Raw genomic sequence first — 16,677 nt, 5'->3', positions numbered from 1 at the left:
GGAAGTTTTTAAGTCCAGGCTGTATGGAGCTCTGGGCAACCTGGTCTAGTGGAAAGTGTCCCTGCCCATGACAGGGGGGTTGGAACTAGGTGATCTTGGAGGTCCTTTCCAACCCTGACAATCCTATAATTCTATGATTCTAAGCAAAGTAAAGACTTTCTCAGAATAATCCACAATCATAAAAGTCTAGCCCATAAGGAATGATTAAGCTGATAGAGAGTATTTTCACTTCTCCTTCCACTTAATTTTCTACTTGAATTTTACAAGTCATCTGTGCCAACTATGCCAAGTTTACAGCATTTTAGAATTTTTCACCTGTCACAGTCATTGACCTTTTTCTTGAATCCCAGCTGAGCCTGTTCAAAGGAGGACTGTCTGTGCCACTGACTGATCTGTTAGACTTATTTTACAACACAGTACCAAATTCAATGAAACTAAGTCAATACATTTATCTAAGTAGGCACTCATGTCTTAGCAGTATTGGTGCTCATTTGAATACAGGCATCAAGCCAGACATGAAGGATGCAAACACTGAGCAATGGCTACATTGTTCTTGGAAGATTAATTGCCTTTAAGACACTGAGTAAAAAGAAAACATTATTTGCCTTTTTGATAATCCCCTGTTCCCTATCACCTGTGCCTTTAGAAGATGGTTACATGTCCAAGTCTTTTCTGTAGAGGAAAAGAAACATCATCTTCAGTTATGATTTGCCCTGTAAAATTCCCCTCAAAAATTAAGAGATGTCTCTCCTCTAAGGAAAGCACCACATCACAGTGAAGTAGACAGTTGAAAGCATCTGAACTACCTTCCTTCATAGCCTCACTCCAAATTCCTCCTTTTCCTCCTCCTCTTCTAGTACTTGAGCATCAAGATATTGAAATTCATTTATAATGGCAGTGAATAAAACCACAAGATGGTTTTAGTTTGGCAGAGCTTGTGATGGTTGTCCTATACTTATACCTAGTATATTTCAATCACTCAACTCACCTTCTACTAGGCCTTCATACTAATAGAGCTCTCTCACTAAACAATCTTAATAGTGCTCTCAGCATTTTTTGTCTTCACAGTTTGTCAGGTGTTTTTAACTTCAAATTCACAATCACTACTTGATCTATTTCTCCCTTTAGACTTCTTTAATCTTATCCTTTTTATCTGGTATTTGTTCTCTGGCTTGTCTAACCTTTTTTTTCACTCTTAACCTCTCTCTGTGGCCAGTGAGCTGTGCGTTTTGCAGAGCAGCATTCCTTTTCCAAATACCTGTTTGTGAAAGGGGGATTCAGAGCTGAACCTCACACTTCAGGCTTCTATCGTGTCATTAACAGAGTGCTTCCCAGCTTTTGAAAGTAGGATAACCAAAAGACAGATAATTTTAAAAAGTAAGGAAAAGTCAAACTAATGATTGCTAATCCACCAGAACACCCTTACAAAAGTATTTAGGATTCACATTTTCTAATTAGAAACCTAAATCCTCATGGCTTAGTAGTCTGTCAAGCACTTCCTTCCTTTACGTGAACCTTCCTTTCTTTACGTGTGGTTCACGTAAAGGGCCTGAAGCACACGGCCTACAAGGAGCATCTGAGGCAGCTGGGGTTGTCCAGCCTGGAGAAGAGGAGGCTGAGGGGAGACCTTATCTCTTTCTACAACCACCCGAAGGGAGATTTGGAGCAAGGAGGAGGCCAGCCTCTTCTGTTTGATGACAAGCAACACGACTAGAGGAAATGGTTACGAGCTGTGCCAGGTGAGGTTTAGGCTAGATATTAGAATAGAATAGAACAAACCAGGTTGGAAGAGACCTTCAAGATCATCGCGTCCAACCTAGCATCCAACACCACCTAACCAACTAAGCCATGCAACCAAGCACCCTGTCAAGTCTCCTCCTGAACACCTCCAGTGATGGCGATTCCACCACCTCCCCGGGCAGCCCATTCCAGTGGGCAATCACTCTCTCTGTGTAAAACTTCCTCCTGACCTCCAGCCTGAACCTCCCCTGGCACAGCCTGAGACTGTGTCCTCTTGTTCTGGTGCTGGCTGCCTGGGAGAAGAGACCAACCTCTGCCTGTCTACAACCCCCCTTCAGGTAGTTGTAGACAGCAATAAGGTCACCCCTGAGTCTCCTCCTCTCCAGGCTAAGCAGCCCCAGCTCCCTCAGCCTCTCCTCATAGGGCTTGTGTTCCAAGCGCCTCACCAACTTAACTAACAAATTAAGAACTATTTCTTCACTGAAAGGGTTCTCAAACACTGGAATTGCCTACCCAGGGCAGTGGTGGAGTCACTGTCCCTGGAGGTGTTCAAGTGGCATGTGCACCTGGCACTTAGGGACATGGTTTAGTGTTGACTCTATAGTGCTGGGCCAAGGGTAGGACTGTACCATCTTTAAGGTCTCTTTCAAGCACATACATTCTCTGATTCTGGGATTTTAGTACCCCAAAACCTACTGAAATGTGTTCTGTGCTTCAAGCTACTTAAGAAACAAATGGAATGCTGACATGTTGCAGAAGACATGTATAGTGATAAAATTGAGAGGTGTGATTTTATCAGAAGAAAGCTCCCTCTAAATGTCACTGACAGGGCAAAAATACTGCTGCTTCCTGCAGTACGGTCACTGTCCTACAGTTAACAATACTTACATAGCTTTGGTTAAAACACTTTTTGCTCACAATTGCTTACAATTGAACTTTGAAGAAAAATTTATAGGAAAGCTAGCAAGTTTTATTTGAAGAGAGTGCCCCACATTTTAACTTCAACAAGACACACGCTGCGCATTCAGGTAACTAAGCTTGCTACGAAGTAAGCTATTTCTACTACTTTGCTAAGCATCAGGAATAGTAGTGGTTTCTGGGTATTCAAACTGCAGGACCTAATAGGAATGCAAAAGCATCTACAAGCTGTGTTAGTACTTACATCCAAACTTCCTTCACTTGTAGATGTAGAACTAAACACATCCTCCTCACCACAATCCCTGTTCATCCTCAAATATTCTTCTGTCTGCAACACAAACAAGTATCCTACACAGCAGCAGCAAAGGAAACAAAACAGCAAAAACATGCCAGAGCAAAGCATCAAACCTCATCACAGAACCAAGGCAAACTGTCGCAGTAGTGCTGGACCAAATTGCTAAGAAACTCTGAAGTAATGTATAAAATTTGTCTGATGTAGGTAGGGCCCTAAGAAATTCATTAGCAGAAAGATTTAAGAACAGGAACATAAGAAACAGAACAATTTTGGGGTGAGGAGGAAAACAGGTAGCAAGCAACTCCTGTAGCACCAGGGACCAGATTGCAAGTGCCTGCTGTGCCCACAGACACAAGGGAAAAAGCAGAGTATTTTTTTCCCTGCCACTTGTCAATGGTGGGACTGTTTCTGTGCACTTAGCATACATCTCACTTAAGTCTAGATCCCATGATTGTGTGCATAGGACCTCTGCTCTACTGGATAGTTTAGCAGTGCCAACTTGATCTGAATTTAGCCTTAGGCACATGACTACATTTCACATCAAAAAAGACATGGAGCTTATGCCACTTTTACAGGTTTTATGCCAGATGCAGAAGAACAGAGGGTACCTGAGCCAGCACAAAATTAAAATGGAGAGAACAAGATCATAACTGATCTGGCATTAAGCCTGACAGTACAAAGTTAACCAAAGAAATATAGTCAACAAATCTGTATCAATCACAAGGACAGGACTTGCTTTCATTCTGTGTCATGGTGTTTCAATACAGCAGAAAGTTTTCTCCAAAAAGTTAGACTGTTATCTAATTGTTGCTTGCAGTGTGCCAGCCAAGAAGGAAGGCATGTGTGTGGGCATGGAAATCTGAGCGTAGGCCTGCAGCATGCAGCGACACCTGATCCAAGACAGTTTGCAGCACACGCTAATACTCTTATTCCCTGGCAAAAGAAATTGCCTTGCCGTTGAAAAAGCCTACAGCTCTGCAGTGCTACAAGCATGCAAGATTTTGGACAGCTCTTCCTGTCAAATAGCTTTAAAATAGAGAATATGCATGACAACATACACACAACACACAGATGAATACTGCAAATCATAATGCAAACAAAAAACCAGAGCCACAAATGAGCAGAACCAACTTCAGTCCTATAGAGGAGTGAAAAATATAGGAATAAACATAAAAAGGAGCTCTGCAGGAACTCCAGGCCTTTGATCCCAGTGTCCTAAAATCACAGGGTACCCCATCATGTAATCCTTTCACCAACCTAGCAAGTTCTTTCTTAAAAGAACTTAGTTAATTAGTATTCACTCTGCTAAGTCTGTTCAGCAATTTCACTGCTGTTTTGGCTAGAAATCCTCCACAATAACAAGACAGATGTATTACGGCTAGTGAACACCTGCTTGATCCTTTGTGCTGTGCTACTCTTCTGTTTTCAGTAATTCTTCCATCAAGTTCTGTTCAAACTCCTAGAGGTTTGCATTGAAAAGGTAACAATGACTTCCTTCCTGGAGTAAAGAAAATGATTGACTTAGCATGAGGAAGACAACAGGAGAAGGAGTTTGAAATCTTGGGATACTCATCTCAAACTCAGCTGTTGGAAACCCACTGCAGAAACCACAGAATTGGGATACTTCATAGCAACTTTTTCTAAGGTTGCAACTGTAAATATTTCACAAGTTAAATCTGAGATGCTTCAGGAGTTTCAACCCCAAGAGCAAACAATTCATACTGAAGTTCAGAAAAATATAATCAGAGAACAAGCTTAATGCAGAAATCATCAGCATAGTGCAGCGTATTTGGTTCTGACAGAAGCACAGCCCTGCAGCGTGCTCCATAGGCTCCATCAGAGCTCTTGCTTACTCAATTCTTCCAAGATTATTGCTCCAGTCATGCTTGTTTCCCCCTTCTAAATGGAAAGTATTTTCTTAGGAGGATAAAGACTCCATAAGTGGCTGACTTCTTATCTCATAAAATACAGTTTCCACGTCTCCTTTATAAGATATTAAGAATAGCTCATCATCTACAACATCCAATTTTTCAAGACTGCAATTCCCTGTGTCTGTAAAGGAAGCTGTTTCTCAGTAAAAACAAGTTGAATTTGATCACAATCAAAATGGCAGACAACTAATGAAGAGTTTGGAAAGCTTTCAAGTTCTAAGCACATGACTGAGAAGCCTGGCAGGGTAAGCGAAACATCGGTCCATTAACAAGCATATGTTCCTCAGTACCACACGTTTTATGACTCCATTGCACAAGCCTTGGACAGCATTTCAAACTAGAAAAAAGAAAACTTATCTTTTTACTCTGGTATCTTGGAGTATTCAATACTTTACAATCAAAATCAGCTGGCACTGATATTTGTAGCCAAGCATGCAAAAAGTATCATGGTAAAATCTCAGTAATTTTCCTCTGTTCTCAAGTAATAAAACCTTCTCCATATTTAATTTCTGTGATGAATGACACATCTGCCATAAAGGCATCTCAAGAGGAGAAGATTTATTTTACACAAAATTCTTTTGCTTTTATCTCCATTTTGAAAACTTCAAATTAACAATTCCTAACATGCATCCTAGCAGATACTGATCCTGCAGTTTAGTAGTGCAGGTTATTTCTTCAACACCTGATTCCCTGGCTTACAGGCTTGGGAGATGGCAACAGCATGACTGCACAGAAATTCCCAAAGATACAAATGCTTCCAAACAGATTATCATTTCTGCTTGGTATCTTAATTGTTCTACATTGCATCAATTCTTTCATGAAAGGTTGGAACTAGATGATCCTTGTGGTCCCTTCCAACCTTGAATGATACTATGATACAATGATTTTGTGATCAGAGCACTACGAGTAGGTAGACATCAACTCCTTGAAACTACTGCCCTTTGCTAACAACTTAAGCACTTTAAAAAGGAGTAAATGGTCAATGTGTCTGACTTCTTCAATAAGCAGCTTATTATTTCCACCATACTGTACTGATTAAAAAGTTTGCATAGCTGCTAACCCTTTACCTGAAAGGTTAAGGGGGGGGGGGGGGAGACTGGGGGGAAGAGTAAATAGAAAAATTAAAAGAAAACAAAGATAACAAGACAATAAGTCTCAAACAAATGCCACCACCTACAGACAAAATAGTTCTGGGAAGAAAATAACTCTCTTTTGTGAGGTAGTACACTATTGAACACTTACCTTGCTGCTTCTTCTATCAGTTTTATATAACCCCAGAAGTCTTGTCTTTTCTCTTTCTATTGCTTCATTGTTTACTGAAGCCTTTAGACTTGGTTCTGAAAATTAAATTGGAATATTTTTTTACACTTCTAAAATAAACATTCAGAAGAACAGTAATTTTCAGTAAGTCCTGGATTAATGCTGCGTTTTTTTATGAGCTGGAGATGTGCTAAACCGAATTATCCAAGCAACTGCCAGATACTGCACTTCCTTTCTCATCAAGCTTTTATTTGTTCCGAGTTTGTTCCAAACTCTAATGGAGGCAAATGGAATAATTTAATGCACTGCAGTGAGTTTTCAATCACAATTTCATCCTTAATAAAAGGCACAAGGTGCTTAAGCTGCTTGTCTTCAGAAATGCTTGTTAGACGTCTCACTTAGAACTCATGAAGTACCGTAATACTGAAGAAAAAAACCAAAACCAACAAATACCCACAAAACCCAATCCAAAACAAAACCACCAAAAAAACCCACCAAGAACAAAAAAAACCCAACCAACCAACCAAAAAAAAGGGCAAAACCATAACATTTTTAACAATTCACAGGCCTGACTTCACAGTGAAGTTAACAGACAAACTCTAAATGTGGATTAGGATAAAGGTACATGAAGAGGAAAGAGACCTTTGCCTTGAAACAAAGGCTCTCAGAACTTCAAACAATGCTGATTTTTTCTCATCTTGGTGCTTTTACTCAGCTGGGAGTAGAGGCAAGTTTAAAAGCATTTCAGGTTGTAAGAGTTTGAACATGCCCATCTTCCTGGAACCAGCTAAGAACTGTATGCGTTCTGACCATTCAGCCTTTCCCCAGTATTCCCCACACCAGCCAAGCTGGATGAGCAAAATGAAAAGTGGGTGCATCACAGAGAACATCCACTGGTTTGACATTCAACACACAGACTGTGAAGCTGCATCATGCTATGTAGATTTCCCCGGTTCAAACCACATCAGAGCATCTCACTTGCACATCGTAAGTTTAATGTACAGAGAAAAATTGCTTTGTCCTATAAATATTTGATAGATTTGTTTAGTAAAAATTGAGAAGCAAATAAAGAATGACTTTTCTTTGGACACAAAATAAAGGCCTACTTCACACACAAAAAACAACCCTCGTCCCAGAACCCCTGTCAACTGATTTGCAATTCACACAACACACATAATTTTCACACAGAACTCTTGCAAACAAAAAATGTCAGGTGTTAGAAGCTGTTAAGCACATACAGTAGTTCACAGGACAACAAGAGCAAAGATGATGAACTCAGAGGAAAACAGGGAGAAACTATCCTTAGAAAGGCTGCAGATTCACTGCAAAAAAAAAACACAGTAACAAATTAATCCTTTCATCAAATACTAACCACTGCCTACCCTTTTTCACCAGAAACTGCAGTTTTTCTGCCCAGGGCTGAGCTGCAATTAGGTGCAGATCATGATTCCCTTACCTGCAGAGTCTTTAATAATTAATAACAATGATGAAAGGCTAGCACAAGCTTTTGTCAGTACCAGCCAATCACCAACCTCACCATTAAACACTGCAGAACACTAGTAAACTGGAATTTTGAACACAGCACGTCATTTCAAAACAACAAGGAAGCTTTACAAATTTGCATTACCTTTTCTGAAATAAACACAGTAGACATTCTCTTTAACACTATGCTGTATAAGAGCAAGCCATGGCAAGTTTTAGAATAAACCTTTATTTAGAATAAACCAAACCAGGTTGGAAGAGACCTTCAAGATCATCGTGTCCAACCCATCAACCAATCCAACCCACCCAAACAGCTAACCCATGGCACCAAGCACCCCAGCAAGTCTCCTCCTGAACACCTCCAATGACGGCGATTCCACCACCTCCCCGGGCAGCCCATTCCAATGGGCAATCACTCTTTCTGTATAGAACTTCTTCCTAACATCCAACCTGAACCTCCCCTGGCACAGCCTGAGACTGTGTCCTCTTGTTCTGGTACTGGTTGCCTGGAAGAAGAGACCAACATCTGCCTGTCTACAACCTCCCTTCAGGTAATTGTAGAGAGCAATAAGGTCACCCCTGAGTCTCCTCTTCTCCAGGCTAAGCAGCCCCAGCTCCCTCAGCCTCTCCTCATAGGGCTTGTGTTCCAAGCCCCTCACCAACTTCATTGCCCTTCTCTGGACTCGTTCCAGCAAGTCAACCTCCTTCCTAAACTGAGGGGCCCAGAACTGGACACAGGACTCGAGGTGTGGCCTAACCAGTGCAGTATACAGGGGCAGAATGACCTCCCTGCTCCTGCTGGCCACACTATACATAACAGTTATAACAGACTAAGATAAGGGGGAAAAGTACTAGCATATCAGAAGCCAAGAATCAATAGGCCATGAGCTAAGATTCACTTGACAGCTGTCAACTACAGGAGATGGATTTCCTTCATGAAAATTTGAAGATATCCACAGGTCTATTTTGTTCCGCTGGTTTTGCCAGTAATGCAAAGATGTAAAGCCAGTTAGAAATCAACCATACCTTTCTTGAGGATACAGTACTTAAGCAATGTACCATAACAGACTGAGTGTGGGGAAAGGATATAATAAACTTACACACCTTCTGTTTAACTAGAAGCAGATGTGACGATGTAGTTTAATCAAACCCTATGTACCATAGCAATTCAGAAGTCTATATCTATTCAGAGTTCTCCAATGTGTACACATAGGCTTGATATCAAAATGTTTTACTGCATGTAAACTGAAGTTGGTAGAAGATCTCATAGACCTCAAAATACTTTTCAATCCAAGTTTTGAATGCAAGAGACTGCTAAAAAGTTAGTATTCCTCATCTAATCATGCTTTAGGTCACCTGGAAAGGGTTGGGATCCAGAAAGAAACATATCATACCACAGAAGAGTTAAATGACAGGACTTGTTAATGCTGGGATTTTAATGTCAGTTACTGAAGAAGCAGTATGCACAGAACTGGGCTTGTTCTGACCAAAAGTAGAGGCACATAGACACTTTACAAAAGACAACAAAGATCTAAAATATCTTGTTTCTCTACAGCATTTTAGACAACATTCATGAAGATCCAGCTAGCAAACACACATGAAATAGTGTGAAGGGGAAGACAGTGTTCCGTTTAGCAGCATTGTACAGTACCTCTGTAGTTCAGAGCAGGTTCAGATTGAGTTTTTGATGGAGGAACTGGAAAAGGCAGGCAAGGAAAGGAAAAAAGAAGATATATTAAACTTCTAATATTGCCCCTAAGCAACAATATTCATTAATTATTCCTAGCACTTGTTTTCCTAAACATTACAGGGAGGAAAAAAATGTTGACTGGCAACAGGCATGTAGAGCTGCTGCTATAAGCATTTGTGCTTGCTCCTGATTCCCTTGGGAAGATGCTTCAACTGTGAAATGAAATTAAGTAAGCAGGTGGCAGCAGAGCTTCTCTTTTACTAATCCTTCAGCACTTGGCATTTCTCTTTCAGAAAAGGAGAGATTGACAAGTACAAAGTTTTTCCAGAACCTGCTCTTACAAGCAGAGCCTGTGCTTCCAGCACCTCTGATGCCTTACTCATTAGTGGGAATGTGTTATAAAAACCTGTCCTAATAGCTAAACAGACTGGACATCTGCTCAATGCACAACTGATTGTGCAACTGTTACGGAGTCCTCTCGGAGATCACAATGAGAACATGGGAAGAAGGAATTTGCTGGAATAAAGGAAACCTTTTGTACATTTTATACTTATTTACCAGGATTCCTACCAGACACCAATGGTGGAGAATAAAAGGAAGGCACAGAAAGGCTGAAATGCACTCAGGATTCAGAGGGATTTTATCATAATGAAAGGTATACTGAAAGGTTAAAAAAGAATAGGAGATAAAAGAAAATTCTGATACAGAGAGCAGCACGCTAGGAAGTGTTGCTGCAAATGAAATGTAGGAAGGTTATATAATACACACAATTAGTATTGCATAATTTGTCACTATAAAACCAGCCCTGACATAAAGTCTTGGGTTTGACCATACAGGCTACAACCAGATTTGAGGACCAGTACCACACTAGAAAACATACAATCACTTTCACTTTAAAAGAAAAGCAGTTACAGAGAGATTAGGCTAATGACTCTACAAGTTGTCCATGAACCATGCTGAATGAATCCTGTTGCATATTCACAGTATCACAGTATATCTTAGGTTGGAAAGGACCTCGAGGATCATCGAGTCCAACCTATCCATACAGACCCCATGACTAGACCATGGCACCAAGTGCCACGTCCAATCCCCTCTTGAACGCCTCCAGGGATGGCGACCCAACCACCTCCCTGGGCAGCACATTCCAATGACGAATGACTCGCTCGGTGAAGTACTTCCTCCTCACCTCGAGTCTATTCTGCACATTCAAATATGTTGCTCCAAAACGGTTAGCTTAATTACAGCAAAACACATCTTAAAAACCCCAAACAAACATGCAATTGAGTTATGACATGTTGTCAGCCACTTTTTTTTTTGAGCATCTTAAGAATTCAAAGGAAAGGGAGACATTTAGGTTACTTAAAAGTCTAAACTCATGAAATTTGACTCACACAGAGGCAGAACTGTCACTTACCCAAGAAAGAAGAGACAGAACGCTAACATAAATAAGTAATTATATAAATAAAAAATAAGCCTGCTACTCACCACCTACAAGACTGGCATTATCTAAACAATAAATAAGGATATTTACTTGTGTTGGTGGTGAACAGAAATTGAGATAAACTGCTGGGGAAAATTTTAATGCATATCACTTTCTGACCTTACAGAAAGTAGTGTGTGTCAATGTGCATTTCTAAAGTAGGCCTATTTTAAAGCATACTGCATAATTATGCTATTTGAAGGCACAATAAGGCTGATAAAACTCAAGCCCAAGGAGCTGCCAGTATCGTCTACGGGAACAGAAAGTGACAATGAATAAACAAGAGAACAAAAACTGAAATGAAAATACCTCTTAGCTCCTCTTCATTAAACTGCCAATAACTCCGCTCTTTGGATGAACTGTCTTCTGAGCCTATCCACAGTCTGTTTTGCAGAAACTCTAGTCTGCTGCTTCTCCCTTCCAGCTTTTGCAGCTGCCATAGCTATGACATGTCTCTCCTTTCTTCCTCTCCAACCTCTAGCACAGGCTCTGCCTAGATGAGGTCTACGTGTTATGTACAACTGTACTGGCAGCAGAGACCAGGAGACAGCAAAGCTCCTCCTTTTGCCCTGCCCTAGGCCAGCTAGAGCCCTGCTTAGGGCCAGCCCAGCCTGGCACAGGGCCCAAGAGCAGCCAGGGATGGCTGGGCACGATGCTGTCATGGCTGCCACCCTGGGCACAGCTCACTGAACAAATCCATGCTGCTCTCCAGATTGAGATGTCACTGGTGTTTCAGCTGAGCCCCAAAGGAACAAAAGTACAAATGCTTCCAAGTTGCCAATAACACTGTTGGCGCATCATCTAACCCTGTAACCAATGCTTTCAGTCTCAACTCACCTCTTTTTCTGTCCCAGGCATACAGTTCCTTTATCCCCAGCTCCTCCAAAGACTTAGTGAGCTCCAGCTCCTCCCCAGTGATGCCATCTCGCAGAAGAACAATGTGCTCTGGACTGACCGCACACTTCTCACAAATAGCTGGGATGATGTTGCGGAGAGGCACCTCTGGACTGACTCGAACCACAGCCTTCTCTGTCGTCAGGTAGTTCACTACCAGCCTCACAGATTTCTGCATGAAAAAACCCATGAGCTCTTAGCGTTCCATCTGTGAAAGCTAGATGAGAACAGCATTGGGGACTTTCACATTGTCTTGACTATTCCTGGGCAAACTCACCCCACATGCACTATTGCAAAGAGTATCATTAAAAAATCTGCAGAACTCCCCTGACACTAAGGAGACATTAACAAGAACAAGTGAATAAGGAACATAAATGGAGGCAGACACAATGTGTGAAGGTTTAAAAGTACCACATGGAAAGGCATGACAGTGTAACTAGCTATACTGATGTAGAATAACAAAACTTTCAGCAAACCTATTCGCAAAATGGCTGCTTCTGAATCTTCCCAATCCTGTGAATTGGAGCCACTACTGCACATTTCAATCACCTCAGTCTTCAATCAAGGGTCTTTATAAGAATGGATTTATAAGAACCACAAGCAACACAAGATTTTGTCTAAATGCTGGCACCTGCCAGTCTTCATGCAAATCAGTTGAGTTAAAGCAAGTTATAGCCAATCTCAGGCCCTTCTCATCTGGTTTGAAGATGCAAAGATTAGAAGAACTGCTTTCATAGGAAAGAAACTATATCTCGTGACACCATTTTAACCCTAGAGAGTACCAACCTCAGGAACCCTTGGCAGAGTTCTCTTTTTCTTCTCTTCAGGAATCTTTTCTTTCAAAAATACCGTCTGCACATCCAGTGCTCCCATCAAAGTGTTTGGCTTGTAACTCAGAGGTTGTTGAGCTCCCAAAGACTTCAGTTCAAGACTGTACTGGGATGGATTTAAGTGATACTGTCTGCATAAATCAACCAAGAGATCCATCACAGCTTTACTGCAGGGAAGAAGACATTCACTGTTAGCATGAGGAAAAAAAACAGTTGCCAAAAAATGTACCTGAATTTTATTATAGGGGGAAAAAAAGACAATAGAAGCTATGGATGTGTCACTAATTAACCATCTTTGGGAGCAAATAGTGTTAACATTTTGAAATGCTGTACAAATTAAACATATTTGTACTTCAGTGTGTGCTTACAAGCTGGCAATTAACTACTCACAATATAGCAGATGACAATTCCCCTCCCCTTCTACTCTGCCCTGGTGAGGTCACATCTGGAATATTGTGTCCAGCTCTGAGCCCTTCAGTTCAAGAAGGACCTCAGGGAAGTGCTTGAAAGAGTCCACAGAGCCACAAAAATGATTGAGTGGAACATCTTCCTTACAAGGAGAGACTAAGGGAGCTGGGGCTCTTTAGCTTGGAAAAGAGGAGCCTGAGGGATGATCTCAATAATGTCTATAAATATGTAAAGGTGAGTGCCAAGAGGATGGAGCCAGGCTCTGCTCGGTGATGCCCAATGACAGGACAAGGGGCAATGGTGGAAGCTGAGGCATAGGAAGGTCCATGGAAACATGAGGAAAACTTCTTTCACTGTGATGGTGACAGACCACTGAAATAGGGTGCCCAGGGGGACTGTGGAGTCTCCCTCTCTGGAGATAGTCATCAAACCAGCCTGGATGTGTTCCTGTGTGATCTGCTCTAAGTGATCCTGCTTTGGCAGGGGGGTTGGACCAGATGATCTTTTGAGGTCCCTTCCAGCTCCTAACATACTGTGATTCTGTTGTAACGTTAATAAACACAAGCCAAGAGCAGACAAAGTACATCCTATCTGCTAAACCCACCTGTTAAATTCTTCAATTCAAACCCTGCTTTTTAACATGAAGACAAGAAACACATAGATTGTGCCCTTACAGCATTGTAAACTGTACCTTCACATAATGCAACTCAAAATAGGATATTTCAATCTGGAACAAAAGGGAGACAGGACTTTCTATGTTTTATTTCTCTTCAAGTTTGTAACTTTCTGTCCATTCCTGTCCTTTCCTCTCTCAAATCTCTTTGACACCAGCAGTATTTCCAAGTACAAGAGATCAATTTTGTACTTGTTTTGGTAAGGATATTAACCCTGTCTAAAACCATCTGGTTTCAAGTATTTGCATTATCAAGAATTCTTAGTACCAGTGTGATTCTTAAACCACAAGTTTAAAAGTCAGTCACTTTCCCACTCTTATCCCATGGCATTTAGAATAAACTTAGAATAAACCAAACCAGGTTGGAAGAGACCTTCAAGATCATTGCATCCAACCCATCAACCAATCCAACCCACCCAAACAGCTAACCCATGGCACCAAGCACCCCAGCAAGTCTCCTCCTGAACACCTCCAATGATGGTGACTCCACCACCTCCCTGGGCAGCCCATTCCAATGGGCAATGACTCTTTCTGTATAGAACTTCTTCCTAACATCCAACCTGAACCTCCCCTGTCGCAGCCTGAGACTGTGTCCTCTTGTTCTGGTACTGGCTGCCTGGGAGAAGAGACCATCATCAGCCTGTCTACAACCTCCCTTCAGGTAATTGTAGAGAGTGATAAGGTCACTCCTGAGTCTCCTCTTCTCCAGGCTGAGCAACCCCAGCTCCCTCAGTCTTTCCTCATAGGGCTTGTGTTCCAAACCCCTCACCAACTTTGTTGCTCTTCTCTGGACTCGTTCCAGCAAGTCAACCTCCTTCCTAAACTGAGGGGCCCAGAACTGGACAGATAGAGGCAACTCTGTTTTGTGTCAATAACTCAACATTCACTGGAGCTTGAAACCACCTAATGTAGCAGATAAGAGCTATGTTCCTCAACCTCTCAGAAATTCTCTTCTAACAAAGTAGTAAAGTGTTCTCTTCTTTTTTTTTCCCAGCCTTACACCATAAAATTCAATACCCAGGGTCAGAGAAAACAGGTTTATTAAAATTAGTTATGCCTTTTAAAAGTTTTGGTTTCATAAACCAGTATCTGTCATCCACAAAACAGTGGAAAGCTGAAAAACATGAGCAGACACACCTGAGGCCTGCCATATGCAGTGGGTATTTTTCGTGTGCATAGCCAACATATTTGCTAAAGGAACTGGCATCTCTTCTGGAGTGCAAACTGGGCTGCATCAGGAAAAGTGTGGCCAGCAGGTCAAGGGAGGTGATCCTCCCCCTCTACTCAGCTCTGGTGAGACCCCACCTGGAGTACTGTGTCCAGTTCTGGAGCCCCTATTACAAGAGGGATGTGGAGGTGCTGGAAGGTGTCCAGAGAAGGGCCACGAGGATGATCAGAGGGCTGGAGCACCTCTCCTGTGAGGACAGACTGAAGGAGTTGGGGCTGTTCAGTCTGCAGAAGAGAAGGCTCCGAGGTGACCTCATTGTGGCCTTCCAGTATCTGAAGGGGGCTACAGGAAGGCTGGGGAAGGACTTCTCAAGATCTCAGGTAGTGATAGGACTAGGGGGAATGGAATGAAGCTGGAGGTGGGGAGATTCAGGCTGGATGTGAGGAGGAGGTTCTTCACCATGAGAGTGGTGAAACCCTGGAATGGCTTGTCCAGGGAGGTGGTTGAGGCCCCGTCCCTGGAGGTGTTTAAGAGCAGGCTGGATGAGGCTCTGACCAGCCTGATCTAGTGTGGGGTGTCCCTGGCCATGGCAGGGGGGTTGGAACTAGATGATCCTTGTGGTCCCTTCCAACCCTGAATGAAACTATGAAACTATGAAAAACTGTACACAGATTTAAAATGGAAGTAAATTCAAATAAAATAAAATCCTTCACAGGTTATTAGCTACCACCACTACATCTGTAGCTCAGGAAGAGTCACTCAGGTGCAAGCTGTCTGCACTGGAGAAAGTACTTGGGATTGGGGATGGGGGTGAGAATGGATAGATGAGAACCTAAAACATATGCAGGCAGTAGCTCTCCCCACTCAAGGGATGAGAAAGGACTTTCTTTACAGTAACCTATTTCAAGTTTAAAGGAGTTAAACAGTGTGAGATAAAAAAAAAAGGCTAGTGTGGAAAATTTGAAATAGGTGATTGCATTGAAAAGATAACACAGTAAGAAGACGATGACTGAAGATCGTAGTATCATTCAGGGTTGGAAGGGACCACAAGGATCATCTAGTTCCAACCCCCTGCCATGGGCAGGGACACCCCACACTACATCAGGCTGGCCAGAGCCAGGAATGGATCAAACAAGGAGAACAGATGTCATTAATCTGTACAGAAGGCTTCAGAAAAACAGAGCACTGCTTTAACTTCTATGATAGAAAACATTTAAATACAAAAGTGTAATACCTACATTGAAAGGGCATCAGGCCATTTCATGATAACTCATTCTGGTACTGTCTGCAAGTTGTAAACATCTGTATTTCACAGCCATGTTTAACTCAAATCTAACATAAACTAAACAGAAACATTTACTCTTACCAAGTCCAAACTACAGGAGAACCCCATCTACACCAATATTTACATAAATATTACAGTATCACAGTATCACTTAGGTTGGAAAGGACCTCCAGGATCATCGAGTCCAACCTATCAACACAGACCCCATGACTAGACCATGGCACCAAGTGCCACGTCCAATCTCCCCTTGAATGCCTCCAGGGTCGATGACTCCACCACCTCCCTGGGCAGCCCGTTCCAATGATGAATGACTCGCTCGGTGAAGAACTTCCTCCTCACCTCGAGTCTAAACCTCCCCTGGTGCAGCTTGAGACTGTGTCCCCTTGTTCTGCTGCTGGTTGCCTGGGAAAAGAGGCCAACCCCTTCCCGGCTACAACCACCCTTCAGGTAGTTGTAGAGGGCAATGAGGTCTCCCCTGAGCCTCCTCTTCTCCAGGCTAAACAACCCCAGCTCCCTCAGCCTCTCCTCACAGGGCTTGTGTTCAAGGCCTCTCCCCAGCCTTGTTGCCCTTCTCTGGACACCTTCAAGTGTTTCAATGTCCTTCTTAAACTGAGGGGCCCAGA

General features: G+C 42.3%; 1 protein-coding gene across 12 annotated transcripts in view; it reads right to left on the bottom strand.

The window, feature by feature from the left end:
* COBL (cordon-bleu WH2 repeat protein) overlaps positions 1 to 16,677 on the bottom strand; it is a 239,972-nt gene that overhangs the window by 117,472 nt on the left and 105,823 nt on the right. For 9 of the 12 annotated variants that reach the window (XM_068147700.1, XM_068147701.1, XM_068147699.1 and 6 more), the window contains 5 exons: positions 12,477 to 12,687; positions 11,634 to 11,862; positions 9,278 to 9,322; positions 6,127 to 6,221; positions 2,903 to 2,986 (listed from right to left, as the gene is read on the bottom strand). In XM_068147700.1, coding sequence (XP_068003801.1) covers positions 2,903 to 2,986; positions 6,127 to 6,221; positions 9,278 to 9,322; positions 11,634 to 11,862; positions 12,477 to 12,687 — 664 coding nt within the window. The remainder of the gene's footprint in view (positions 1 to 2,902; positions 2,987 to 6,126; positions 6,222 to 9,277; positions 9,323 to 11,633; positions 11,863 to 12,476; positions 12,688 to 16,677) is intronic. The other 3 variants (XM_068147698.1, XM_068147703.1, XM_068147704.1) reach the window with 3 other exon arrangements.

This window comes from Melanerpes formicivorus, unplaced genomic scaffold, assembly GCF_026170545.1.
Source record: "Melanerpes formicivorus ecotype bairdi unplaced genomic scaffold, bMelFor1.0.p_v2 SCAF_15, whole genome shotgun sequence".
Taxonomy (NCBI): Eukaryota; Metazoa; Chordata; class Aves; order Piciformes; family Picidae; genus Melanerpes; species Melanerpes formicivorus.
Note: the sequence above shows the minus strand (reverse complement) of the source record. Positions and strands in the feature narration are given on the sequence as shown.